The following is a 27,403-nucleotide window of genomic DNA, read 5'->3' as shown; positions in this document are numbered from 1 at the left end:
CCCCAAAGGGTGCAACCGTTTTAAGAGTGTAAGCGTGTAGTGTACCGGGCTCGCAGCGTTAAAGAAAGGAAACGCGGGCAAGACAGATGACGATTACACACTCTACACTCTTAGAAAAATTTACACCCTTTGGGGCGTATCTTGTCCCACAACGATAATCGTCATCCGTGTTGCCCGCGTTTCCTTTCTTTAACGCTGCGAGCCCGGCACTTTACAGTCACGAATGGCATGCGCGTTATCAATGTGACGCAGCATTCTCGACAGGAAAGTAGCGAGCGCCGAGTTTTCAGGAAAGGAAACGCAAGCAGGGCAGATGACGATTATCGTTGTGGGACAAATATACACCCCAAAGGGTGCAACCGTTTTAAGAGTGTAAGAACAGTTTACACCCTTCGGAGTGCAGAGTGTGGGGTGTATATTTGCCACACAACGATAATCGTCATCAGCCTGGTACTTCCCAGTCACGAACGGCATGCGCGTTATCAGTGTGACGCAGCATTCTCGACAGGAAAGTAGCCAGAGCCGAGTTTTCAAGAAAGGAAACGCCAGCAAGGCAGATGACGATTATCGTTGTGGGACAAATACACACCCCAAAGCGTGCAACCGTTTTAAGTGTGCGTAGAGTGTAGCCACTTATGCTTGCCGACATTAGGCAACACTGGTTGGTGCGGTTGCCGTAGTTGGCGGCAGTTGGGCAGTTGGCGGAGGTTGGCGGCGTTGACGGTGGCTGTGTCGGTAGACGGGTGAAAGGGGGTTGTCGTATTTGGCGGGACTTTTATTGCTCTGGAATGTAAAAGTTCTTAAACCAAAATTTGCCGAGTCTACGAGTAGCCATAACGACTGGCAGCCAAGAAAAATCGAAGGCAAGGTACACATCTTATGTTTATTAGCAGAAACTCGTTATTAGAACGTGTTGAAGAAACTGTCGAGGTGGAGTACGCGTTGTCAGCCATGGAGGAGATATTTTGCTAGATGAGTGCGACCCTTCGAAAGTACCATCAAACTGATCAATTCTCGGCATGATTTTGTTGTCTTGAAATGATCTTGGAGGAATTCTCTGTGCTGACTGCGCTCGCTGCACTGTGTTCAGAATTGCTTCGTAATTTTTTTCCTACAGGTTAAAAAAAAAAAAAAAATGGCTGTGCAAGTGCTCACACCGTTTGAGAAAGTTGCCGTGGAACAGGAGTACCGTAGACAACTCGGAGGTCTGGTAAAGACGCTGCACTCGGCCAGAGCTTCATCAAGCGTTATGCTTAGCGCCAACACCGCAAGTAAGCTCTTTCAAGAATTGGGCAGCTTATACGAAAGCTTACTTGACCTGACAGTTTTGAAGTTTTGGGGCATTCTAACTACTATGTTGTGAAGGTTTTAAATGTTACACTGTTGGAAGAAGCAAATTATTACTTGCATCTGGCGGAGTCAAAAACTACGATTGCGTATGTCAGGCAGAAATACCGAGCTACGATGATGTTGGCCCGGCTAGCGGGTTGTCTAGAAAGCCGTCAAGCGGCCCTGTAGTTTCTTCTGGCATTTTTCAGGGAATCCAGGCTTTTATACCGGTAGTAGATGCGGCAGCGCCACGAATAGAACTTTTACCTGCACAATGTAAAAGAGCCATTCTAATAAAAAAATTGTTCAGTTTCTGCAGATTGCAATGATGACAGTGTTTGCTTGTACTCCTACATTCCACAAGTTCAGAAACATTTCATTTTGGATGGCAAGATTGGTGAAGGTACGTACTGCAGCAGTAAATGATTATAGTGCAACCTGACAAATAAAATGCCGGCTGTTGTTTGCAGGTACATTCAGTCATGTCTACAAAGCAAGACTGAAGTCAAGTGCAGTGCACATGGAATTCGCCATTAAATTTTTAATTCCCACGAGTCACCCTTCTCGAATTGCAAATGAACTACAGTGCCTCAGACTAATTGGGTAAGAGTATAAAGTTGTAGCATTACTTCTCCAAGCCATCTTCAATTCCACCAGTGCTGGTGTAGTGGCATGTATTGTGTTATGCGTTCCCGGTCTTAAGCAAGGTAACAGTAAATGAAGCTCTTTCTTTAGCCAGTGGTGTTCAGGTGAGGAAAGGTATGCTTTGCTAATAGCATAACACAGTATTGCTGCAGCATCAAGAGTTTCTGCGAAACACTTTTTACCACTAATGTGGTAGCTGGGATGTCAGTGCAAGCAATAGAGGTTTTGTTTCCTTCCTCCAGGGTGTAAGCTATCTGTTGGTAAATGTACTATTTGCTCATGTAAGCCACTTGTGTGCTCTGGGACATTTCCCTTGCTATTTTGCCATTTGGTTACTGTCATCAGCATGAACATGTTGCATTCACTTGCATTCATATTTCTAAAGGATGCACTTGCATGCTTCTTATTTATATCTATAAAACACTGGCATGCTTGTATGGCAGTATAATTGCTATTGCATTTTTAGCAGTCAAGAGAAACCATGTTCCTAACATGTGTGTAGTCACTGCTCCTGCTTACACTTTCTGTTGGTCACATGTAAAATTGGTGCTATCTCATTGAATTTGCTATTTAGCTATTGAGTCACAGCTATCACAAGTACAACTTTGAATTGCCTGCTGTTTGTTAATTTAATTCACTGCCATTTTTTATATATACTTTGCTCACTTCTAGTATATAATGTTTTTTGAAGCGCAACAGGTAATGCACAGTAATAGAGTGAAAAAAAAAAAAAAAGGTAGACGAGACAGGTTCTCTCTTCAATTTTTGTGCATTAGGTGCTGCACTTCAAAAAAAGATTGTGTTGAGCACCAACCAACTAGCCCGACTTGCCATCTTGTTTCACTTGTGCTGAGTTGGTTTTCTTGCAGCTGTTTTGCGCATTATGAACTTGGCACACAACTGGCAGATATCTGTAAATATGTTAACCCCATAAATATAGGCTTTATTGAGCAGAATGTTCTACTGGCAGTGTAGTAAATTTGTGAATGTATCTTGGGCACGAGCAAACATTTTTAGGTGCACTGAAAATGGCTGAGGTGCGAAAACTCTTCTGAGCTTTGTGTATGTAGCCTATGTGTACAATGTTTTCATTGCACTCATGATTTGCAAGGTTGCTTTTCTTTTTTCTCAACTCGGCCCTTTTTGTGCTAGTGTTCAAGTGAGGTAATGTAGGTTTGAATTGGTATAGGTAGCTTGCATTAACGTCATTGTAGCCACCATGTTGGTACACCAGTGTGATAAGAACCTGTGTAAACAGTAATAAACATGAGCACAGGAGGGCACATTCCTAGTGAGGCAACTACATTGTGCCAGGGTTCTTCTGTGGTTCTTGCACAGATCGCTGCACCTCTATCATTACGAAGCAGGTTACTGTTAAGTTTACTTATTTCCCTAAAGGCCCCCATTTCAGGGGGTGTTGCGTAAGGGGTGGGATTATATTTCGAATAACAAAAAACAAACAGCGAAGATTATTTAACATTGAAGAGGATAGTTACATGTTCTTGAAAAGTAGATGTAGCGATGGAGACGATGTCATAGGGTGGGCTGTTCCAGTTTGTAGCTGCTCTAAAAAATAATGAAGCAGAAAATGTAATAGTGTGCGATGGCGGACAAGTAACTCGAAATGGATGACTTGTGCGGTAGGATATGCGTGCTGTGGCTGTAATATACAGTGTTTGATTGAGAGAAGAATAAATAAACTTGTGAAAAAGGGCGAGGCTAGCAATGCGGAGATGATAGGAAGGGACGGTAGTCCGGATTGGGCTTTCAAAGATGAAATACTGTCGTATGAACATGAGGAATGGATGAATTGGGCGGCATGATTTTGAATGGCTTCCACTGCTGTGATTAGATACGCTTGATGCGGGCTCCAGATGGCAGCTGTATGTTCTAATTTGGGTCTTGCAAGGGCTTTATACGCAAACAATTTAATGTGTGGTGGGGCAAGGTGAAGGTGGTGCTTTAGAAAACAGTGTTTTGTTTGATGCTGAACTGATGTTATTGATATGGGGGCGCCATGATAAATTGGAAGAGAGGGTGACTCCTAGATATTTATATGATTGTACTAGTTCAATCGATGTGTTAGAAATTGAATAATCGTAGCGATAGGGATTGTGATGGCGAGAGAAGGACATGAGTTTACATTTGGTAGGATTGAGGGATTGTTGGTAGTGCGTATGCTGCACTGATGTCATCATGACTGCCATGTTGGAATACCAGCATGGTGAGAAGCTGCATCTGACGTTGCGTGATAACTACTTACAGTAGCCAAGAAACCATGAAAGCTGCAGATCACCAGTTGCATTGCCTGCATGATTTCTAGACTTGTGGAGTGATCATCATTCTTAGTTTTGCTTTGGCTGCAGCATGCAACTCCACTGTTAATTTGCTGATATCTGCAACATTGCAGTGCTTTTTATTTTCGGCCATCTGAACAGTATGTCACAGGATAAGTGTGGATGGTCTTTCTCCTATTCAGGGGCAGTAGCAATGTCATGGATGTGAAGATGTGCTTTTTGCACAAAGGTCATGTGGCCATTGTGATGCCGTACTTTCCTCATGAGAAGTTTCCAGTAAGTGTTGCCTCAGAACTATTGCAGTAGTGGCTCATACATTATTGCCTTCACTTGTGTCCTCTCACACTTGCAGGACTTCGTGTATAAATTGAGTGTCACTGAAGTGCAAGAGTATATGACCCAGCTCTTCATTGCACTAAGAAGAGTTCATTCATTCAACATCATTCACAGGGATATCAAACCAAGCAACTTTCTCTATAGTCGCAAATGTAAAAGGTCAGGTCATCTTGCCATTTCCTCTTGCAAGTTTTTCAAATTTAAGTTGACTGCTAATGCTGCAAGGGAAACGTCTTGGAAACATTTTTGGTTTTTGGTTCATAGATTTTCTTTAGTTGACTTCGGCCTTGCCCAGCGGCTAGGTGGTGGGTCTAGTGACTCAGAACCAAAGCCACCAGGACCATTGCTGAAGGAATTGATGCCATCATCACAAAACCCCCCATCAAGAAAGAGAGCCAGAACACTTGACCAAGAAAACCAAGTATGGACTTTGCAATTTTTCATTCAGTATTTCTCCATATTGTCTCCAGTGAGAAGCTTTCATTAAATTTATTTCTCTTTGTTCACTCCAGAAAGCTCAAGTGAAGCGCCAGTGCCTGCCAGCACACATGGGGCCACCACTTCACACAATCAATGTGCATAATGTTGCAACAGCAGCTGGCAAATTGCAGCAGGCAACTACAGCTTCGGCCAAGCCTGTTTCTAAAGGGGCACTAAATCAAGCACGCCGCGGAAGAAGAAAGCTGTGCTGCTGCTTTGGAAGGAATGAAGTTTGTAATATTTGTCTTAGCAGGTATGCACATTGAGAAAATGTATGTTATGAGCAAGAGTTGGGTTCCTGTTTTGGCTCCATTAACTCTTTGAGTGTCCCTGATGTACCAGTTCGTTTTTGTGTTTTTGTGGAGCATACCATAGGAGCATTTGCCATTATCTGTGCGATTTTGTCTTCCTTCTGCATAACCAAAAATAGCCACTGTGCTTGTTTTATAATATTCGAGAAAAGAACCCGACACTGGAGGTGCATCACCTCTGAAAAAATCCAACAATCAAAGGATTGAAGGGACACTGAAAAGAAAATGTTAAGTCAAGCTCGATTGAAAGATTAGGCTTGTGTAATATCAAATGCATTCTTAGTGCAAACAGCTTTTGTAAGCGAGAAAATTAAAAAAATGGAATGTTGGAGCTGCGTTCCTGTTGTGGACTATGATACCTGTCATGTGACATCAGCACTAGCTGATTTACAGAAAGCGGCATAGAGGGAGGCCACATGTAGATTGGCCACATGAATATGGCATAACTCTGAGCACTTTCTAGTAGGAATGCTAAAATAGCGAAATTCTTTAGTTGAATTGAATATATTTGAAAAAACACCCTTCAGATATAATATAGAATATGGAATATTTTCTTACTTCTGGAAAATTCTAACTATACAAGTTCACTCGAGCTTATATAGCTCAAAAATGTTATTTCCATTACTTCATGTGTGCAATGACACTTAATTGGATGTGCAGTCAAGTGAGATGCTTGCAAATAGTAACTACTGAAAGGTGATTGCATCTGGTGCACCATGACAATCGCAGTAATGAAACAAACGAAGAGCACTACTCCATGCACAAGCACGCAAAGTGTTGCGTTTGTTGAATTAGCTTAGTGTAATACTGCAAAACTGCATATCATTTTAAAGGATGCTAATATGGCGAGACTGGTTAAATAAGAAATTGATTCACTGAATTTGAGACCACAAGTCTTTAGGCTGCATGAAGGCTATCCATCATTATTAAATAACTGAAAATGATTGACCAGAAGTTATCTACTGTGTGCTGCCTTTGCACAATTGCTGTGGTTACATTCAGAACAGTCTCCACTTGTATTGATTATATTCGAATAGTGAATTATTGAATCAAATAGCAAATATTATTCAATTTGTATTTGAAATTTTGAATGTTTTCACACCCTTTCGAATATTCATGCACCTCTGATCTGATGGAAAAACAGAAAATGTTTAAATCTTTTTGTGCAGGCATGTGGATGAGGGGGTTTTCGAAGTCTTCAAACTTCTCACCCACATGCCAATGTATTGTACATAAAGTTCTATTTATTACAACTGTGCATTTCTTCCTTTGCAAACATGACTGACTTGCTTGTGGTCTTCCTATATGTCTTGGTGCATACTCAGAATAGGGTTTCCAACTGCCCTGGATTTACCGGAACAGTCCCGACATTTGTTCTCTTTATATACTGCATAACAATAAATAGACCAGATTTACTTTTTATTGTGCATGACAGTCTGGTTGTGCATTATATTTGGTCTTCTGTTGCATTGTCATAAACATAAAGGCAGTTTCGTTTTTGTTGTGGTTTGAGCTCTTTTGTGAGCCCTAACCGTTCGCAGTACCTCTGTTACTATACCTCTATTTATATTGGTAGCCGTATTAGTCGGCCAATTATACTGCACCTTTCTTGTTTAAATCGCAACATGGTAGGAGTAAAAAAAATAGTTCAACTTTGTTGCACGTACAGACTGGCGGATTCTGGCACTGATTGGGGGGGGGGGTGCTGGGTAACACTGTCAGCCGCCCCCCTCCACAACACCCAACTCCCTCTGTGCGACCTCATCCACTCGAGAGTTGGCAACGCTAGCTCAGAAAGAACTTTGGCTCTTCATCACTAAGGGTTGCATAACGTAATGATAATGTTCGTGTTCCGCTTGAGTCTTCTTTCGGCCACCTGTCTTCCACACTTCGTGCATGCTTTGGTTCCATTTTGCCAACTGCTTCACTTGTCACTTGTTCTGGTTGTTTATTTGGGCACATACTCGGTAACCCAAGCTGTTGTCTGTTTGGCAAGACAGCGGCAGTGGCATGCACCTGCAAAGCGGGGAGTAAAAAGTAAAGAATACTGCAGCCAAGGGTAATGCTAGGAAATGCTTCCATCAATTACTGCAAGATGTTTACAATGTGTAGTTATTCCAGTTCTTTATTCACTCTGGCGTTCTTTGACATTTAAAATTTTCATTCATTGACTATGAAAGTTGTGTGTTGGTTCTTTTATAGAGCGGGTAAGCTGGTACAGTGCCTTCACACTCGCTGTAGTTTTTGTATGTATAAGTACTAGATTGTTTGCTATGCAGTCAATTTTATGTTGCAAGTTTGCTGTGACAAAAGTAAGGTCAAATGTCTGACTGCCTTTAGATGTACTGAATGGTGATGCAAGATCTGCCACAAGTAGATTCCATTCTGCCTCCAACTTGCCGTTGCATAGTTTAGGGTGTCCAGATTTCAAATCAAACAGATGACTTGTCTTGCTGAAGCCAACATTTCAACAAGGGAAGAGAAGACCCCTTGTGAATGTTGGCTTCAGCGATAACTCTTGTTCAACCACTGTAGATTATTTCAAGACTCCATCTTCCTGTGGCTCTCTTATTTGTCTCTAGCATAACATTTAAAATCTTGCTTTGGTAGAAGTCCTTCTGCATGAGCTGTGTGACAGCCCACCCTGTGGAAGCCCACAGCCTTCCCAGTTGTCTGCTGGTGGAAGAATGACAGAATTGTGATTTATGGAGTAGTGTATTTTAATAGGACATAATTAAATATACTTTCCAAATCTAAAAGCTCACACTGTAGCTTCATTGTCCAAAGGAAAAGACCTCCCTTTTGCTTTGGCTGCTTAAGAAAGGTTCTATTATGAATTTGGGAGGACATTTCTCTAAATGTTAGACCATGCAGGTGACACTAGGTACGGTAGCACAGCAAAATGCAGGTAATGATATACTGGGAGATGTGGAAGGTCACAGAAAATAGTTGGGATAGCATTATTACTAGCAATGACATTAGCAGTAGCATAGCATGCACAGTGTCAAAGCACAGAATTCTACAAGCAATATCTTTATGTTCATATAGGGGTCCAGTGCCAGAGGAATCTGTGTTTACTTGTCTCCCATTTTGCAGCCCACAGAAAAGACTTGGTAGTAAAGGACAGCTCGTCATTGTGGCTACTGTGGGCAGTTGTCTATTGGTGTGGTGGGTCATGTTTGAGGGTTTAGCTCCATTCAAGTGACAGAAGCGACTAGAGTAGTGTCCCAATTGGAAATTGGGACCGTGTTATAGCATTGGGACAATGCTCTAGTGTACTGTGGAGTATATGGCACTGCAGTCTTCGGTGTGTCCAGCAGCTCGTAACAGGAAGGAGGAGGACTGGCGGGTGTACCGGGCGTGTCTCAACCTAGCCTTCACCCTTTGGTGCACTGATGTATGCAGAATGCACCATGCCGTTCGTCCTGCAGTATGGAAATAATGTATGGGATGTGGTAGATGTGGTTGTCGTTGCACGATTTGTTATCCGAGTGCCAGGAGGCAGGACTATATCCAGGACAGTTTATTCCTGTATAGTTGCTTGAGCACCGCAGCAACTGTACTGGCAAACACTGACTTGGAAACAACACAAGTATTTTGAGGTCTGCTTTCAGTTTCATGTTTTATTTATAAAGAAAATATGTGTGTGTTTCTCTATGAATGAAAAAACACTCAACTCAACCAAAAAGTGTTGGTAACTTCATTCATTCATTATTGATATAAATGGGCGTCTAAGCCTTTGTTTGATTTGGTGTGCAATTTTCAGTTTTTATGTGGGTGGATTTTAGCGCCATAACCATCTTTGAAAGTTCCTTTTTTTATTGTTAATGTTTAGCTCCGCAATTAAGCACTTGCGGCTTCTTTTACTGCCTTGCGCTATTGCTTGTCTGTTCAATGCATCTTGGCTCCCTAGTAATGACATGCTACTGCAAAACACTGTTGTATGAAATAGCCTACAGATGCTATTTGTCTATTTGAATGCATCAGTCTGTACTCTGCAAGAACAGTTATTTTACACCTTTATTGCATTAATCAGCCTCTATTGTTCCTTTGCACCTGCAGCAGTTTTGGCTTGCTTAATGCTTTAATTTGCAATATGCAGGCCAGCTGAAATTGCCCCTCGTGCTGGAACTCCTGGTTTTCGCGCTCCAGAGGTTCTTCTGAAGTACAGAAACCAAACTACAGGTTTGTGGTCTACTAAGTGTAGCACTATATGTGTTTGGTGCACACACAAAAAATGCCTGCATAATTCTGTGTGTTGTGTGTTTTCAGCGGTAGATATGTGGTCAGCAGGAGTCATATTTCTCTCCTTGCTGAGTGGCCGCTACCCATTTTTCCGTGCCCAAGATGACCTCACTGCATTGGCAGAAATCATCACAGTCATTGGAAGCATTCCTGTGCAGATGGCTGCTGAAAAAATGGGTGAGTCTATTCATGTTCGTGACACGTCACTAGTATGGTCACAGGAAAGGCTATTACATTTACTAGGGCAGAAAAAGAAAATGGCATGGAAATGCTAGTTTTCAGGGAGGGATTGTGCTTCAGAATTTAAAATGCCAGTCACAACAAAGCACAATATTTTGTAATGGATTTGGTTTGTATTCTGCTAAATGGACCAGCTATCTCTGTGTAATGTAATTGAACTTCTGGTGGCTTGTGTAAACATTCATGCATTGCACTAAATCAAATGCCGATTGCTATTCTGTCACTGCACTTTCTTTCGATGGACCTTTTTTCCCTCCATTCCTGCTTGACAAAGCACCTCTGTAATGAATTAAGTGGGACTTGGAATATCTTTTGTTGTAAAGGTCATGTCCCTGAGAGCAATAAATGCCATATTTACTCGCACAGTGAATCCACTCGTGTAGTAAACGCAACCCTCACTTTTCCAATCAAGAAGCATTTTTTTTCTTTTTCTCGCATAATGATCGCACCCTGAACTTGCTGCCATGTAGACACACGGCATGATTCGGCGTCTGATATGGCGTTCGGCGGGTGCAGTTACGTCCGATGCCGTGTTGGATGACGGCTCGTACCTTGTCTCCTACTTTTATTGCGATAGCAATTACATGGGTGCTCCAGACGCATTTTTGCCAATGTCGTTGCCGCCGTGCGCTGTATGGTGTAAGTGTGACTGAAAGTACGCGAGGGAAGCCAACGATCGCGGCTCACTCATTCTTGCATGCCATCTTTCATCGCGCAAAAGGTCTCAGGGGTGGGGTGAGGGACGGCAGCGTTGTACTCTGGCAGCAACTGCGTATTGCACAACCGCGCCTGAGGGGCGCCGACGATCGCGGCAATCTGCCGTGAACAAGGGAGAAAAGTGGGAAGGAAATGCACCATCTTCCCTCGTGTGCTTGGCACCGGGGGGGAGGTGGGGGGCGGTGTTTTACTCTAGCAGCAACTGTGCATTGCGCGGCTGTGGCGCGCCTTATCTTTAAAGCGATCTGTGTCAGGGGCTGAGTGGATGGCGGCTCATACCTTCGTGCGCGCTGCATTCTCGCCGCTCAGTTTGCATTGAGGTGAATGTTTGCAAGTTTATACGGCCGATAAAACCACTATCCTTACTTCGTGAAGCTTTCTACACATATGCTATCGCAATCGATGATTTGCATTTTGGGTGAAACTGACTCTTTTAGAGGTGACCGAAGAAAAAATAATGGCTCAAAATTTTACCCTACATAATGAATGCACACCGCAAGCCAAAACTGCTGCAGGTGCAAAGGAACAATAGAAGCTGATTAATGCAATAAAGGTGTAAAATAACAGTTCTTTCAGAGCACAGATTGATGCAAATATCATCTGTAGGCTATTTCATACAACAGTGTTTTGCAGTAGCATGTCATTACTAGGGAGCTAAGATGCATTGACCAGACAAGTAATAGCGCAAGGCAGTAAAAGAAGCCTCAAGTGCTTAATTGCGGAGCTAAACATTAACAATAAAAAAAAGGAACTTCTAAAGATTGTTATGGCGCATATAAACTCGCATAAAAAGTGAAAATCGCACACTAAATCAAAGGCTTAGATGCCTGTTTATATCAATAATGAATGGAGTTACCAAAAAACACTTTTTGGTTGAGTTCAGTGTTTTTTAATTCATAAAGAAACACACATATTTTCATTATAAATGAAACATGAAACTGAAAGCAGACCTCAAAATATTTGTGTTGTTTCCAAGTCAGTGTTTGCCAGTACAGTTTCTGCAGTGCTCAAGCAACTATACAGGAGTGAACTTTGTCCTGGATAGAGTCCTGCCTCCTGGCGCTCGGGTAACAAATCGTGCAATGACAACCACATCTACCACATCCCATACATTATTTCCGTACTCCCGGATGAATGGCAGATATTTTGGAGAAAAAAAGTGTGTTCATTATGCGAGTAAATACGGTAAGGCAAAATAAGTCTGGTGAAGCAAATTAAACTTTATTCTAACCATGTTCAGATAGATGCTTGCTTTTAGAAATTCGTGATGTTTATGTATCAATGACAATTCCTGAACCAGTGCAAGCAACTATCGCAACTCTCACTGGACAATGCTCAAGCACTAATGCAGAGGGAAAAAAAAAGGGGGAATACTACTGTGGCCACTATTGTCAAACAGCAGCCGTGATACTGTAAAGAATGTCACTGCTGCATGTAACAGGCATGTACTAGCTTCTAAAGCAGTGTTCAAAACATTAGTGCAGCATCCAGCATCTGTATGCACAAATCTGAAAGCAACTTCAAAGGCACTGTCATGAACACTGACTTGCAATTCCAGTGCTTCGTAGATCCTTTACAGCATATCCGGAAGGTGGTTTCTTCATGCAGGTTTTGACATGGCAGTTGTTCTGCTATAGAGGCTCACATGGAAGCTGGCATGCCAACCCATGTGAAGACCCCGTCGGTAACAAGCATAGGTTGCTTCATGTTACCGAGTCTTCAAACTGGCCCTATTCTACAAATGCTGGTTAGAACACAAAACATAAAAAATGGCATCAGATTGATTATGAAATTTTGGTTTCAAAGGAAAAATTCAGTCATCACAGGGATGTTTCGCAGAAAAATATTAAGTGCAGGAAATTTACTAGGAAATACTTGAACCTTGTTATAACAGATTCACATCCCTATAAAAGTACCTTCATTATATGCATATTATATATTCGTTACATGCTGATGTCAGCAAGTAACATATTAGATTTACTGGCAAGACTGGCAAGTGTGTTTAATCAATGTTTTTGCTGTTAAACTTAAGAACTTGTTGCCCTTGTTATAAAACTTCAGCAAAATTTTGTGCTTCTTGTAATCAAGACTGTTTGTGAGCTCGAGTCTCTACATTCTTTCCATTTTGCGCATGTAAGATTACTCAAAAATTGTCAAATGTGTGTTTGATGCATACAATAGTACAATCAGCAGCCAATATTTTGGACGTGCCTGTTAATTTGGATGGCTGCACGGCACTGCCACGTATCTCATAATGCTAATGTCTAAATTTTGGATGCTGAAACCCCTCTCTGGGAAATTTTCCGGACTTTTTGCTGTGACTGCAGGTCCAAAACGGCATTAATAAAAGCGACCACCACCGCCATTTTGATTATGTCGCAGCGTCAAACCAGCACTCTCGCACGCCGATCTGCTGGCAGCCGTAGCCACCGTGGCAACACTAGGCCTAGCTGCTTCGATATTCACTGCCAAGCTTCCTGCTGTCAGCAATGGCGCCAATTCGCCTTTGTCATCTTCTCAGACAGCTTTGAAGCGCGAAAAGTATGGCAAGGCTCTTCAATCTCAAAACAGTCCTAAAGAGAGATAAGAATAGACCAGTCTTCCCACATTCAGTGCATGTGCACCCACTCTACTAATGACAGTATCCAAGCAGTCCTTGCTGCTATGCCGCTTTCCTTGTGTTTAAGGCAACATTGAAGGGAATGTCAAGGAGCATGCCATTGTAGATTTATCTAGGAAATTAATGAGGTGAAGGGGTGGCATCTTCTCGACACTGCTCCTTTTGTTGAATGCTAAGCAAGTTTGTTACAGTAAGTAACAGTGCTCCTTGCTGTAGTTGCCCTTCAGCCTGTTAAAAGTTGGTAGTACTACTACCGGCATCATTCGCATCACTAGTGTCCTAGTGGAAATTGGCCTATTAAAATTTTTCGCACGGTAACATCGCATTTCATTCTGCTTGTCTTCTCTGCACAATTTAATCATAAGGAGCCAACAAACAGACACCAAGGATAACACAGGGGAGATTACCTGTACTTACTAATTGAAATAAAGAAATTATAAATTAATGGAATTGAAAGTGGATGAAAAAACAAGATTCAGGTTCAAAAGGTTCCCAATGTGCACAAGGTTTGGTCACATACAGCGGATGGAACCATCAATAACATTCCAGAAACATCCGATACATGCAGGCGCGTCCTGCGCGGTGTGATAACATTTGTTAGGCGGTGAAACATGTCGCCCGATAAAGACAAACAAGTACACGTGTCAATACCCCTCTCTTATAAAGCATTGACCCAATGCTGCAAACAAACGAAAGTAATAAAGAAAAGCACTCGTAGCAAAGAAAATGAAATGAGGAAGTTCGTCAGCGTGCACAAAAAGGGTTTAAGACGCACCTCGTGACCACTTCAGATAGTGCACGACGCAGCTGTGAACGTGAAATGCTCTCTTGCACGACTTCATAGTCCAGTGCGCCAATACGTCGGATGACTTTGTAGGGTCCGAAATAGCGTCGAAATAGTTCCTCACTCAGTCCTTGTCAGCGTATTGGGGGTTCAAACCCAAACACGGTCGCCGGGCTGGTACTCAACGAAGGGTCGTTGGAGGTTGTAGAGTCCGCTGTTGGTATGCTGCTGGTTCTTGATCCGTAGGCGGGTGAGCTGTCGGGCTTCTTCGGCGCGCTGGAAATAGGTAGTGACGTCAAGATTCTCTTCATCAGTGACGTGTGGCAGCATGGCGTCGAGCGCCGTCGTCGGGTGTCTGCCATAAACTAGCTTAAACGGCATGATCTGTGTTTTTTCTTGCACCGCCGTGTTGTAAGCGAAGGTTACGTACGACAGGACGGCATCCCAGGTCTTGTGTTCGACGTCGACGTACATTGCTAACATGTCGGCGAGGGTCTTATTCAGGCGCTCCGTAAGCCCATTCGTCTGTGGGTGGTAGGCAGTTGTCCTCCTGTGCCTTGTCTGACTGCTGCGGAATGGCTTGGGTGAGCTCCACTGTAAAGGCCGTTGCTCTGTCGGTGATGAGGTGCCATGTCGGCTGGTGTGCTATGTCGCAGCAGGATGTTCTCGACAAAGAATTTCGCTACTTCGGCTGCGCTACCTTTTGGCAGAGCTTTCACTTCAGCAAAGCGGGTGAGGTAGTCCAAAAGCCACGACGATCCACTTATTTCCGGTTGTTGACGTCGGAAAGGGTTCCAACAAGTCATCGCGATCTGCTGGAATGGTCGGCAAGGAGGCTCGATTGGCTGTAGTAATCCTGCTGGCCTTGTTGGTGGTGTCTTGCGTCGCTGACAGTCTCGGTATGTCCTGACATAACGAGCAACGTAGGCAGTCAAGCGTGGCCAATAATACCTTTCCTGTATCCTCGATAGTGTCCGGGAGAATCCGAGGTGTCCAGCGGTCATATCGTCATGTAGCGCGTGCAATACTTCTGGATGCAGCCCTGGCGGAACAACAAGAAGGTAGTTGGCGCAGACTGGTAAGAAGTTCTTCTTTACGAGTAGGTTGTTTTGAAGCGAGAACGAAGACAATCCTCGCTTAAATGCCCTAGGGACAATGTTGGTGTGCCCTTCCAAAAACTCAACGAGGTTTTTCAACTCTGGGTCTGCTCGTTGCTGTTCAGCGAAGTCTTCCGTGCTTAATATGCCAAGGAAGGCATCATTATCCTCGTCATCTTGCGGCGGCGAGTAAATGGGGGCGCGTGGTAGGCAATCAGCATCAGTGTTTTCGTCTGGACTTGTAGGTTACAGTGATATCATATTCTTGCAGTCTGAGGCTCCACCGCGCCAGCCGTCCTGAAGGGTCCTTTAAATTCGCTAGCCAACACAAGGCGTGATGGCCGCTGACGACTTTGAATGGCCTGCCAGATAAGTAAGGGCGAAATTTCGCTGTAGCCCAAACGATGGCGAGGCATTCTTTTTCGGTTGTAGAATAATTGCCTTCCGCTTTTGACAACGACCGGCTAGTGTAAGATATCACACATTCAAGTCCATCTTTTCTCTGGACTAGGACGGCACCCAGGCCTAGGCTACTGGCGTCAGTGTGGGTTTCGGTATCGGCGTCCTCGTCGAAATGCACAAGTACGGGGGGTTACTGCATGCGTCGTTTGAGTTCTTGAAATGCGTCGGCCTGCGGTGTTTCCCACTTAAACTCAACAACACATTCATTTAGATGTGTCAGTGGCTCAATGATGCGAGAAAAGACCTTGACAAAGCGCCTGTAGTTAGGCACACATGCCAAGGAATTGACGCACTGCCTTCTTGTCGATGGGCTGTGGGAACTTTGTGATGGCAGCAGTCTTCCTGCGGGTCGGGGCGGACTCCAGACTTGCTGATGACGTGGCCTAGGAACAGAAGCTCATTGTAAGCAAAGTGGCACTTTTCTGGCTTCAGAGTGAGCTCTGATAACTTGATGGCCTCTAGCACTGTCGCAAGCTGCCTAAGGTGAATGTCGAAATTTCTGGTAAAGATGACGTCATCCAAGTAAACAAGACAAGTCTGCCACTTCAATCCTGCTAACACCGTGTCCATGACGCGCTGGAACGTTGCAGGCGCCGAGCACTGTCCGAATGGCATGACCTTGAACTCGTAGAGGTCGTCTGGTGTGATGAAGGTGGTCTTTTCGCAATCTCGCTCTTTGACTTCTATATGCCAGTAGCCAGACTTGAGGCCCATCAACGAGAAGTATTTAGCATTGCAGAGCCGATACAATGCATCGTCTATCCGTGGAAGGGGGCGTACGTCCTTCTTCGTGATCTTGTTAAGTCGACGATAATCGACCGAGAAACGTAGAGTTCCGTCCTTTTTCTTCACCAAGACTGCAGGAGATGCCCACGGGCTTTTCGACGACTGGATGATGTCATCGTGCAGCATTTTGTCAACTTTTTGCCTAATAGCGTCACATTCTCACGTCGAAACTTGGTAAGAGCTTGAACTCCTGGCTGAAGTTTGTCAGCAACACTTTAGTTTTTCCTCCGTGCAGTCGAGCGATCCCTCTTGCGACGCAAATTTCACGGTCTAGCAGTAGACGTTGGTCACCCTCGATGACGCCTTCCACGTCGGCAGGTGTTTTGGTGCCGATGGAAATGACAATGCTGGAGCGGGGCGGGATGCTGACTTGACTTTCGAGCACGCTCAAGGCATGGCGAGTAGGAGAGCTCTCCAGCGGTATCGCTCGATCTTTCGACATCGTTGTCGACTTCAGGTCTATGATTGCGCTGTTGTTTGTTCAGGAAGTCCATGCTGAGAATGACGTCTCGTAAACACTGTTGGAGGATAACGAAGGTGGCAGGGTAAGTCCAGTCATGAACAGTAATTCTTGCCGTGCAGATTCCAGTCGGCATGATGAGGCGTCCTCCAGCGGTTCGAATTTGAGGGCCTTCCCATGCAGTCCTTAACTTTCTTCAACTGAGCGGTGATGGGTCCACTCATGACAGAGTAATCGGCTCCTGTGTCTACTAAGGTGGTGACTGCGCGGCTGTCGAGAAGCACATAGAGGTTGGTGGTTCTTTGTCTTGCGTTACACTTAGGTCCTGGCATCGGATCACGGCTGCGTCGCGTTGACCTGTGGCTGGTACGTGGCATCATCAGGTCGTCTTTCGTCAGCGTGTTATGTTGTCAAGGTAGTCTCTTCGGCGGCGGTGGAAGATCTTTGTCAGTTCGACGAACAGCAACCGCAATTCCATTGGTTGCTGCTTTTAGTTTTCCGGATATGGGCTCACAGACTGGCCCCGGGCTAGCCCACTGTATGTTCAGCGCTCCGGCGACAGGTAGCGGCCTGGTGACAGCGAACAGGATGGTCGTCGAGGGCTACACTGAGTGGCGGCGATATCGCGAGGTCGTTTGCCAAGCGGTGGTCGAGGCGTGCTAACGGCGAACCCTTGCAGTCCCATCTCCCGGTATGGGCATCGGCGGTAGACATGACCCAGTAACAGAGCGGGCGGTGGTCAGGAGTGCACCAGATGTCCGTCTTCCTCGCGTAGCTGCGCTGGGCGACGGGTGGGCGTGCTAGCGGCGGTGGGTGACCGAATTGTGGCGTTAAAGGGCCCTGGCGCGATCGTGCAGGGGAAGCCATAACGCGGCGTAGGTCATCGCTTCTGTCTGGGGCTGCAGTGATTCTGGTTGCATGTCAGGAACTCCAAGGGATCACTGAACCTCATCTTTGACGATTAAGGCCACTTGATGCTGCGACCTAGGGTACATCTTCTGCAGCTCTTCCCGTACTACCGCTCTGATAGTCTCGCGCAGATCGTCAGTGGCCAGTGATTGAATTCCTGCGTAGTTTGTAGAGTTTGTGCGGCGGTTGAATTGCTGGTTCTGCATTTCGAGCGTCTTCTCGATGCTGGTGGCCTCGCGAAGCAATTCTTCTACGGTCTTCAGTGGGCTTCGTATGATTGCGCCAAAAAGTTATTCCTTCACACCACGCATGAGTAGGCGGACTTTCTTCTCGGACATATCCGGATCGGCATGGTGGAACAGACGGCTGATTTCTTCCGTAAAGATGGCAACATGCTTGTTAGGTAACTGCACTCGGGCGTTCAGCATAGCTTCGGCCCTTTCCTTGCGCAAGACGCTCGTAAAGGTGTGCGGGAAGCCGTTACGGGAAGAGGTCCCATGTTGTCAAGGTTGACTCCTGGTTCTCAAACCACATTCTGGCGGCGCCTTCTAAGGTGAAGTATACATGCCGCAGCTTGTTGTCGGAGTCCCAGTTGTTGATAGTCACGATTCGTTCGTAGGTCTTCAGTCGCTGCTCCATGGAAGGTCGGTGGGTCCCGAGGTTGCTGCAGGATAACGGGGGACGCTGGGGCAGCCATTTGGGTTGTCTTGGCCACGATCTTCTTTGTCGTCTGAGATGGAAGTCCGTGTTCCGGGGTTAGCTGTTGCACTCGGCGACTTGCTCGATGATCCGGGATGACGTAGGTTTTGTCTTTGCTGTCTGGGCTTGGATCACGGCTTTGTGGGGGTGTCCGGTACATGAATGCAAAGCACCTCCACCAGTTGTCACGTGGTAGTGACAGTTGAAGACACAGCAAAAACATTGTGAATGGCAAAACTAATACCCGAGTCACACGAGCATGCCAAAGGTCCTTTGAAGTTAAGGAGCCTTGAGCTTTCAAAGGCACATTAGTTCAAGGGATATGTGTTGGTGCTACGCGGTCTCCAGATGGTCTCCGTTGAAACCTTTAACAGAAACCGCAACGTATCCTTAGCATTGCCATCGCCTCAAAAATAATAAAAAAATATGGCCCAAATACGTCTTATAATAAATTTGTCATATTTTTTTCAACAATATTTACTTTTCCTAATACAAAGTAACACCAAACCAAAATGCACGCATAGTAATGGCATTACTTTACCAAATACAGATGTATTTATTGTAATGATAGCCACCATGTGTACCGCTTCGTACACCGCATGTTGGCGTCGATTATTCGCTGTTGCCCTTGCTTCAGCTGCTTTGTTTCACTCCTTGTGGCTAGGCAGCGGTAGGTACACGTAAACGCGGTAAAATAAAGAACTACAAAATAAAAGTGAGTAGGAAAGAAGTCGCTCAGAAAAAAAGCAGAGGAGACTGGGATGCCTAGCATGCCGCTAAACAAAGAACCAAATTGCACATGGTACCCGTGTCGATGTTGCTGCTGACGACAGGCCGTGACGGTGCTGCTGTACCGGCGTGTTCATGATGGAGATTGCGGGTGTCCCAAAAGTGTTTAGTACTTTAATAATAGTATTCAGTACTTATAAGCTTGTTCTGAAGAGGTAAAAATTGAACTTGCATATTTTTAGAGTTTTTTTCTGCTGTTGGACGTCCTGTAGGCTCGAGAGTATTCCCTTAAGGTTTCAAAGGACGAACGCGCACTCCTTTGGCTCAAAGCTCCCTTCCAGTAGGGCCCCTTTGCTGCGCTTGTGTGACAGTGCGCATTCTCCTTTAAAGCAAAGGATCTTTGGTTCAAAGGACTTTGAAAGTGCCCATGTGACTGGGGTATAACTTTATTTGGTGAACGTGTGCCCAGAAAAAACAGGCTGCACTCCATGGTCAACAAAAACGGCGAACACAGTCGGCGTTCGGCGAAAATCTGATCAGCGGGTCAAGCACGTCGGCTTTTATGCATCAGTCGTCGAATGTTCCAGAGTAATCGCTAGGATCCGCGAGCCTTCCACAAAGTTTTACATTATTTGCTGCGCACACATGCAATCAGATTACACAAGGTTCGGTCACAGACAGCGGATAGAACCATTGATAGCATTCCAGAAACTTCCGATACATGCAGACGTGTCCTGCGCTGTGCGATAACATTTGTTAGGCAGTGAAACGTGTCGCTCGATAAAGACAAACAAGTACACGTGTCAATATACAGGGCGTTTCACGTAACTTGAACCCAGGATTTAGAAAAAAAAGTGGTTAACTGCAGCCGAGTGAAACCAACGACATATGGTTGTAGCGCTCCTTCAGGAATTTTCTATATTGCACCTAATTAACTAAGAACAATTATGCAATTTTTTAAATATTCATTTTAGGGCCAAGTGCATTTTGTTATGTTGCAGAGAGCATTCGAAAACGACCAATCCAATTTTTTCGTGGCAACATGTTGCGTACATGCACCACTCCGAGCTTGGAGTGGCGCCTAACACCGGCAAGAATGCCGAGAGCCAGTGGGGCTATACTCATCCAGGTACAACCATATTAGGAAGACCCACTAAGCTTCAAGAAAAGGCACTCTCTTACTATAACAGGAATTGGCCTACGTAGTGCAGTATTCGGTCACTCCCTTCCAAATGACTCATTCGATTAACCAATAGCTCTAAGTCCTCAGCAGCTGCAGAGCACCCGATGAAGGCGGCGGTCAGACCTGTAATGCAGCAGAGGATGCTAAAAATTTCTGGACTCGAACAGGGCCGTCAATGGACTATCAGGCATTGTTTGGGAAATCATTGGCCTTAGTGAGGGTAGAAGCACTAGTGAGGCTTATACAGTGCTGACAAATGGCCTTGTCCTCTGCTATAGGACTTCCAGATAAGCAGTACAGAGAAGGATTCCTAATCAATAAGGGCATCGCAATCAACATCGACGAATTCTACAGCATTAATGGGAGGATAGCAGTAGTCGTAATAAAGCTTAATCAGAGGTATAGATTCAAAGTTAAAAGCCTATGCTCCAACCTCTAGTCATGATGATGATATAGATCAGTTTTATGAAGATGCTGAATTAGCGATGAAGAAAGTACAAACTCGGTATACTGTAGTATGGGCGACTTCAGTGCAAAAGTTCTGCCAATCCCAGCATGGTGCACGATGGAGAAGTGTTAGGTAGGGTAAAGTACAGTGATCATAGCTAGGTTAGTGAGGACTAGGATTCACCTCAATTCGAACAGAGAAAGAGTAAAATTTGTCAAGAAAGAACAGGCCAACTTAGAGGCAGTAAGGGTAAAAGCAGACAAATTCAGGCTGGTACTTGCAAATAAATATGCAGCATTAGAACAGAGAAATGAAGATGACATAGAGGTAATGAATGAAAACGTAACGAGGCTGGCTTCAGAGGCAGCAATTGAAGTGGGAGGCATGGCACCAAGGCAACCAGTTGGCAAGCTCTCCCAAGTAACAAAGGACCTAATAAAGAAGCGACAAAGAATGAATATGTCCAACTCAATAGATCAGATAGAATTTTCGAAACTGTCAAAACTGATCAACAAGGAGAAAATACAGGATATTCAAAATTAGAATGTGGGAAAGACTGGAAGCAGTAAAAAATGGACGCAGCATGAAATCAGCAAGAAGGAAACTTGGCATAGGACAAACCAACATGTATGCATTGAAAGAAAAGGAGGGTAATATCATCAGCAATTTCAAAGATATAGTAAAAGCAACAGAAGAGTTCTGTACTAGCCTCTACAGTACTCAGAGCAGCCGCGATACCTCCATTCGAAGTAGTAATGAACAGATTACATAGGCTTCTTCTATAGCTAGAAATTAAGTTAGATGGTCCTTGCAACACATGATAAGGGGAAAAATGGCAGGAGAAGATGGAAGAACAGTTGATTTAATTAAACATGGAGGTTACATAATGCTTGAAAAACTGGCGGCCCTTTATATGAAATGTTTGTCGACTTCAAGGGTCCCAGAGAACTGGAAGAATGCCAACGTTGGACTAATCCACAAAAAGGGACACAAAGAATTGAAAAACTATAGGTTAGCCATTAGCTTGCTTCCACTATTATATAAAATATTCACCAAGATAATCTCCAGTAGAATAAGGGCAGCTCTAGACTTTAGTCAACCAACGGAACAGGCAGATTTCAGGAAGGCATACTCCACAATGGATCACATACATGCCTTAATCAAGTAATCGAGAAATCAGCAGAGTACAACCAGCCTCTTATATGGCTTTCATAGATTACAAAGAAGGCATTTGATTCAGTAGAGATACCAGCAGTCATAGAGGTATTATGTAATGAGGAGTACAGGAGGCTTTCGTAAATATCTTGGAAAATATCTACAGATTCCACAGCTACCTTAATTCTCCACAAGTAGCAAGATACCTGTAAAGAATGGGGTCAGACTAGGCGACACAATCTCTCCAATGCTATTCACTGCATGCTTGAAAGATTAAGAAGTATTCAAGCTATTAAATTGGGAATGCTTAGGAGTTAGGATCAATGGCGAATATCTCGACAACCTTCGATTTGGAAATGACGTAGTCCTGTTCAACAGCACTGGAGATGAGTTACGACAAGTGATTGACAGGGTGTCTACCTACCGGGAAAACCGGGAATTTTCAATAGTTTGGAAAAACTCAGGGAAAGCTCAGGGAATTTGTGCTTCTATCAAGGAAAATTAGCTGTAATTTTATTGAAATGGAAAGAAAGTCGCAGTAAAGCTGGCTCGAGTAGGAAGAGTTGCCAATGTTTAGTGAATGACCGACTTTCTGGACTCCCGATAATTCGGACGGCTTCGCGGCACCACCACGTACCCCAAGAGCCTATGTATAATAATGTCTGAAATTTCGGATGCAAGAACCCTTCGCCATCCAGTTTTCCGGACATTTTGCCGTCATGGCAGGTCTGAAACGGCATTAATAAAACCACCGCCACCGTTTTGATTACCTCGTCGCTCCTCGAACGCTCTCGCGCGCAGGTCCGCTGGCAGCCGTAGCCACCACCGCAGCAACGCTAAGCCTAGCTAAAGCCCCTCCATGCAGGGGCTTTAGGCCTAGCCGCTTCTGCGTTCGCTATTACGCTTCTTGCCGTTCTGTGCCGTGTTTTTCATTGAAAGAATTCGCCGCTATCAGCAATGGCACCCACTCCGCCTTTGTGGTCCTTGCGATTGTCTTCGAAGCTCGGAAAGCACGACGCTTTGTATAATGCCGGTTGCCGAAAGTCAGCTTCGCCTCACTACAGCAGTATTACGCGGTGAAGCGTGCGCAAATTGCGGTGAAGCTCAACAAGTGTGGGAAGGGGCAATTGTCACGGGACACGCGTGCACTCGCTGCCTTTTGTCACAGGATGAGCACCGATGTGCCTAATAAGTGTACTGGCAGGCCCTCAGAGCTTTTTCTGATGTTCTGCGACAGTAAAGGACATGCAGTGGCGTACCAACTATTTCTAGAGTGTGTGCGTGTGTGTGTGGAGGGGGGGGGACCGCAGACTGTCTGACCTATCATTCTCTCTCTCTCTCTCTCCGTGTGTGTGTGTGTATAATATATATATATAAATTGCCAATTACTATTACAATAAGTGAAATAGCCTGGAAATGCTTCTGTTATAAGAAGTATATTTAACTGACGGACCTATTTATCAGTCACACATGGTGAACCATGGGGGCCCAAAAAATGAGCTGAATTTGCATTTATCTCTTGCAACTAATAACATCTCAAGATGATGTAGGGGCAAAAGGCAATGAGTGCACCCACAGTGGTGTCGGATCACACCCAGTAGTAGCAGTACAGTATACATAAAAAGGCACATTTGCTACAAAGAATTTAAATAATTCAACAAAGAATTGTACTTGCTGTTTAAGTCTACAAGATAAATGTATCGCTAGTTTAAGTAATAGTACTGTCGAGGTTATAGGCGACAACTTGCAATATTCGCACATTAATAAACATTAATAAAAAGTGGACTCGCCATCTCGACCCTTGACAGTGGACATCCAGTGAACCTGTTCAAAATCACCACTACAACTACAACTACACCACTGCAGGGGGGGTATGCAATGCTTTAGTGCTTTATAATGCCCATATCCCCCCCCCACCCTTCCCACACACTCAATTTCCACTAGATTTGATATCTGTTGAGTTCACAGTTATTCCAGGGCAATGAGATAAATTCTTTGTTCGAAAAACACATTCATAAAGCTCCGAATAGCTTACATGCGTAATATACTAAAAATATCATAATTCTCTATTTTTGAAGTTTGCCTTTATATTGGTGATAATGCGCCCTTTATTTTTGCCAAATATAAACAAAATGTATTGTTTAGTTTATGGAGGACATCACTGAAACAATGACGGAAGGTGTTATGACACATGAAAATAAGGAAAGGAAACGACGGCTCATTATTATTTACGCTTTTAACCGGACCAGGAACGTAAAGATTTTTTCACACATAGCAGTTACAATGGCCCAAAGTATCTTAAACTCTCTTGGGACAATAGCAGTAGCGTGATCTTTTCAAACACCATCATTTCGGACTGAAAGCTTACCTATATCATTGAAAAGGAAGGTGTACAATCAGTGCATCCTACCAGTGCTAACATATGGGGCAGAAACTTGGTGACTGACAAAGAAGCTTGAAAACAAGTTAAGGACTGTGCAAAGAGTGATGGAACGAAGAATGTTAGCTGTAACGTTAAGGAGACAGGAAGAGAGTGGTGTGGATTGGAGAGCAAACGGGGATAGCCGATATTCTAATTGACATTAAGAGAAAAAAATAGAGCTGGGCAGGTCATGTAATGCATAGGTTAGATAACCGGTGGACCATTAGGGTAACAGAACGGGTGCGAAGAGGAGGGAAGTGCAGTCGAGGATGGCAGAAGACTAGGTGGGGTGATGAAATTAGGAATTCGCAGGTGCTTGTTGGAATCGGTTGGTGCAGAACAGGGTTAATTGGAGATCGCAGGGAGAGGCCTTCGTCCTGGAGTGGACATAAAATAAGCTGATAGTGGTAATGACAATAGCATGCTGCGTGATGATTCTTTTCTGGCATTTAAAGGGCCCCTTACCAGGTCTGGCCATTTTGAGCTGACAAGCGCAGAACATACAATGCGTCATAACGATCGTGTCTGCAAAGTATTACATGGCTATGCGCCGCAGAAAGATCTGAAAATTTCAAACTGAACGCATTCTCCCTTCTCCTCGTGGCTGCTGCACTCCAAGCCGGAGGTTACGGAGGAGCAGAAGGCTAGTGCACGTATGTAAATGTGTTCGCGCTGTGATGTCGCTCGTAGTGACAAGTGACTTCGAGAATTATTCAAGCCAACATCATTTGTTTGTGTAATATGTTGCTAGAATAGTCAAATTAAAGCTTAGAGAAATAATAAGATACACAAACTGAATGTCTGCATGTTTTTGTTTTACTTCGTACTGCAGCAATAGAGGTGTACGTCCGTTTCGTCTGCTTGTCGAGCAGTCTCGCACATGGACACCGAAACTCATTTTCTGCCATGTTACAGCTCGGGATCAGGCTCTGTGATCCGCTTGTGTCTGCCTTGGTATTCTTGTAGCACTGACTTTTACCACTGGTCAGATGTCCTCGTGCACAGCATGCAAAATTGTGCGCTGCACAAACAAGACAATCGCAACAGCTTGCATGCGACGCCATCAGCGGAAGTGCACCGTGCCGCAAAAAAGAGAGGGAAAAAATGAAGGTGGGGCCCATGACGTATGCGTCATGCAATCCTCGAGATCTAGTATAGGAGAATGCAGGGAAGGAATTTCGCTTGCGGAGGCGAGACGGGGCAAGTGGAGAGAGTGTTTGCGGTGAAGCTCGCCTCCAGAAATCATTGGTTCGTGACATTGAAATATTTGTATCTTGGCTATTAAGTAGCCGATTTGAGAAATTTTTGAGGCAGAACGCTCCCTAGAGGACATGTAACAACTTCCAGCATATAACAAACATTTGTTATGGGACCTGGTGAGGAACCCTTTAAAGAATGCCACGAAATATGCAATAAAACCATGTGACTGTGCTCATGCACTACCGTATCGCAGCACTCTCAACCATGCTTTGTGCGAAAGAACTGTGCGCGCGGACCGTGGCGAAGTGAGCAGCCACAGCTCTAGGCATCTGCTTCAGTGTGTCAGCATCTTTCATGGTGGCACGCGGAAAGGAAGCACCGATGTCCCTGATAAGTGATAGGCTTGATGCACGGTTGAGCATGCTGCAATACGATAGCGCACTAGTGCAGTCACGTGATTTTATTTCATATTTCGCGAGCTTTCTTTAAATGTCGGAAAAAATTGCCACGCAGCATGTACGTTGCCACAAAAAATTGGATTGGTCATTTTGAAATGCCCTCTACAACGTAACCGTATGCACATGGCCCTAAAGGGAATATTAAAAATTTTGCATAATTGATCTTAGTTAATTAGCTAATTAAGTGCAATATAAGAAATATCATAAGGAGCAGCACATCACAGCGAACCATATGTTGGCTTCATTCAATTGCGGTTACCCACTTTTTTAAAATGCTTGGTTCAAGTTGCATGAAACGCCCTGTATAAAAGAATTTCACTGACCAGAATATAGAAGCAAAGGGTCACCACAGGATGAACTGTTGCATACTGGAGCCTCTAAGAAGCAGTTGCTTATTAAGCATTTTGATACATGGTTAAAAATCACAGGTTGCATCAACCTAACCTTCAGCGGGTTACGTCAACTTTATTCGCTTCGTGCTTTTGAGGGAATTAACAGCTACTGAAAATAATTTGTACTGCTGCAAGTGGATTGTCAGGGATAAGGGGGGTTTGACTGATGAACTTGCTACTTTTCTTTGACAGTGGTCAAGATTAGAGCAATCCAGTTTGATACTATAGAGACAAAAGCAGCTAGAGAGACTGCTGGTGTAGGTAATGCATGCTTAATCAAAACTAAGGGACACCACTTTATCATTGGACAAGTTTCTGCACATGTCATCCAGGCTCCTCTGAAAAACATTGTCTTTATCTTGGTGGAGGTGCACGTGGCTTGAGCTCTGCAAAGTTCAAGTAATGTTAAATATTCAGTTGCACAGGAAAGTATATTAGATAAGCAGTGTGGTATTTGTCAGATGTCAAAATGTTTCACTGAAACAACTTACTGCCTACATGCCATAATAAATTATGACCCGTTTTCTGTTACTTCCAGGAAAACTACTTACTGTCAGCCATGAAAAACCAGTGCTTGATCTAAAAACCTTGTGTGAAAGGCTACGAGGTACCCGTGCTAAAACTGGGCAGACAGCCGATGGTGCGGAAAAGGCACACTTCAGGTACCATGAGTCATGGCTACGTGTGCCAGACTCTGCTTACGACCTGCTGTGCAAGTTACTTGACCCTGACCCTACAACTCGGATCACAGCTGAGGATGCCCTAAAACACGATTTTCTAAAAGAGTCATTGTGTTAGTGTAAATTGTGAAGTGGTAAGAATGATCTCATAACTCTGTTTGCAGTTTATCTGCGTAAATGATGACAAAATAAATTTGTGCAGGCTAATAGTGGCCCTTCATTTTGTTGTCCATCTTCTCGCACTAAATCAATTAGTTACCTTTTTGAGCACAGCTCACACGAAGCTAGCAGATGACAGGAAGTGAAGTGAGCATACTGG

The 27,403-nt window shown here is 44.3% G+C and overlaps 2 protein-coding genes across 6 annotated transcripts in view; one reads left to right on the top strand and one right to left on the bottom strand.

Moving 5' to 3' along the window:
* The first annotated feature begins 675 nt into the window (after window positions 1-675).
* LOC142580976 (cell division cycle 7-related protein kinase-like) lies at window positions 676-27,304 on the top strand. The gene is made up of 11 exons (XM_075691185.1): window positions 676-868; window positions 1,118-1,271; window positions 1,640-1,732; window positions 1,800-1,932; window positions 4,454-4,547; window positions 4,624-4,766; window positions 4,872-5,028; window positions 5,120-5,340; window positions 9,501-9,583; window positions 9,671-9,820; window positions 26,943-27,304. The coding sequence occupies exons 2-11, from the start codon at window positions 1,136-1,138 to the stop codon at window positions 27,200-27,202; spliced, it is 1,470 nt and encodes a 489-aa protein (XP_075547300.1). The 5' UTR covers window positions 676-868; window positions 1,118-1,135; the 3' UTR covers window positions 27,203-27,304.
* Window positions 7,293-27,403, bottom strand: part of LOC142580992 (uncharacterized) — a 52,314-nt gene continuing 32,203 nt past the window's right edge. For 2 of the 5 annotated variants that reach the window (XR_012828144.1, XM_075691187.1), the window contains one exon: window positions 12,261-12,344. Coding sequence is in view for 2 of the 5 variants with exons in the window: in XM_075691187.1 (XP_075547302.1) it covers window positions 12,336-12,344 (9 nt within the window). In the remaining 3 variants the exon portion in view is untranslated. Of the gene's footprint in view, window positions 7,415-12,260; window positions 12,345-26,614; window positions 26,791-27,403 lie in introns of those variants that run through there. The other 3 variants (XR_012828150.1, XM_075691188.1, XR_012828204.1) reach the window with 3 other exon arrangements.

This window comes from Dermacentor variabilis, chromosome 1 (assembly GCF_050947875.1).
Source record: "Dermacentor variabilis isolate Ectoservices chromosome 1, ASM5094787v1, whole genome shotgun sequence".
Taxonomy (NCBI): Eukaryota; Metazoa; Arthropoda; class Arachnida; order Ixodida; family Ixodidae; genus Dermacentor; species Dermacentor variabilis.
Note: the sequence above shows the minus strand (reverse complement) of the source record. Positions and strands in the feature narration are given on the sequence as shown.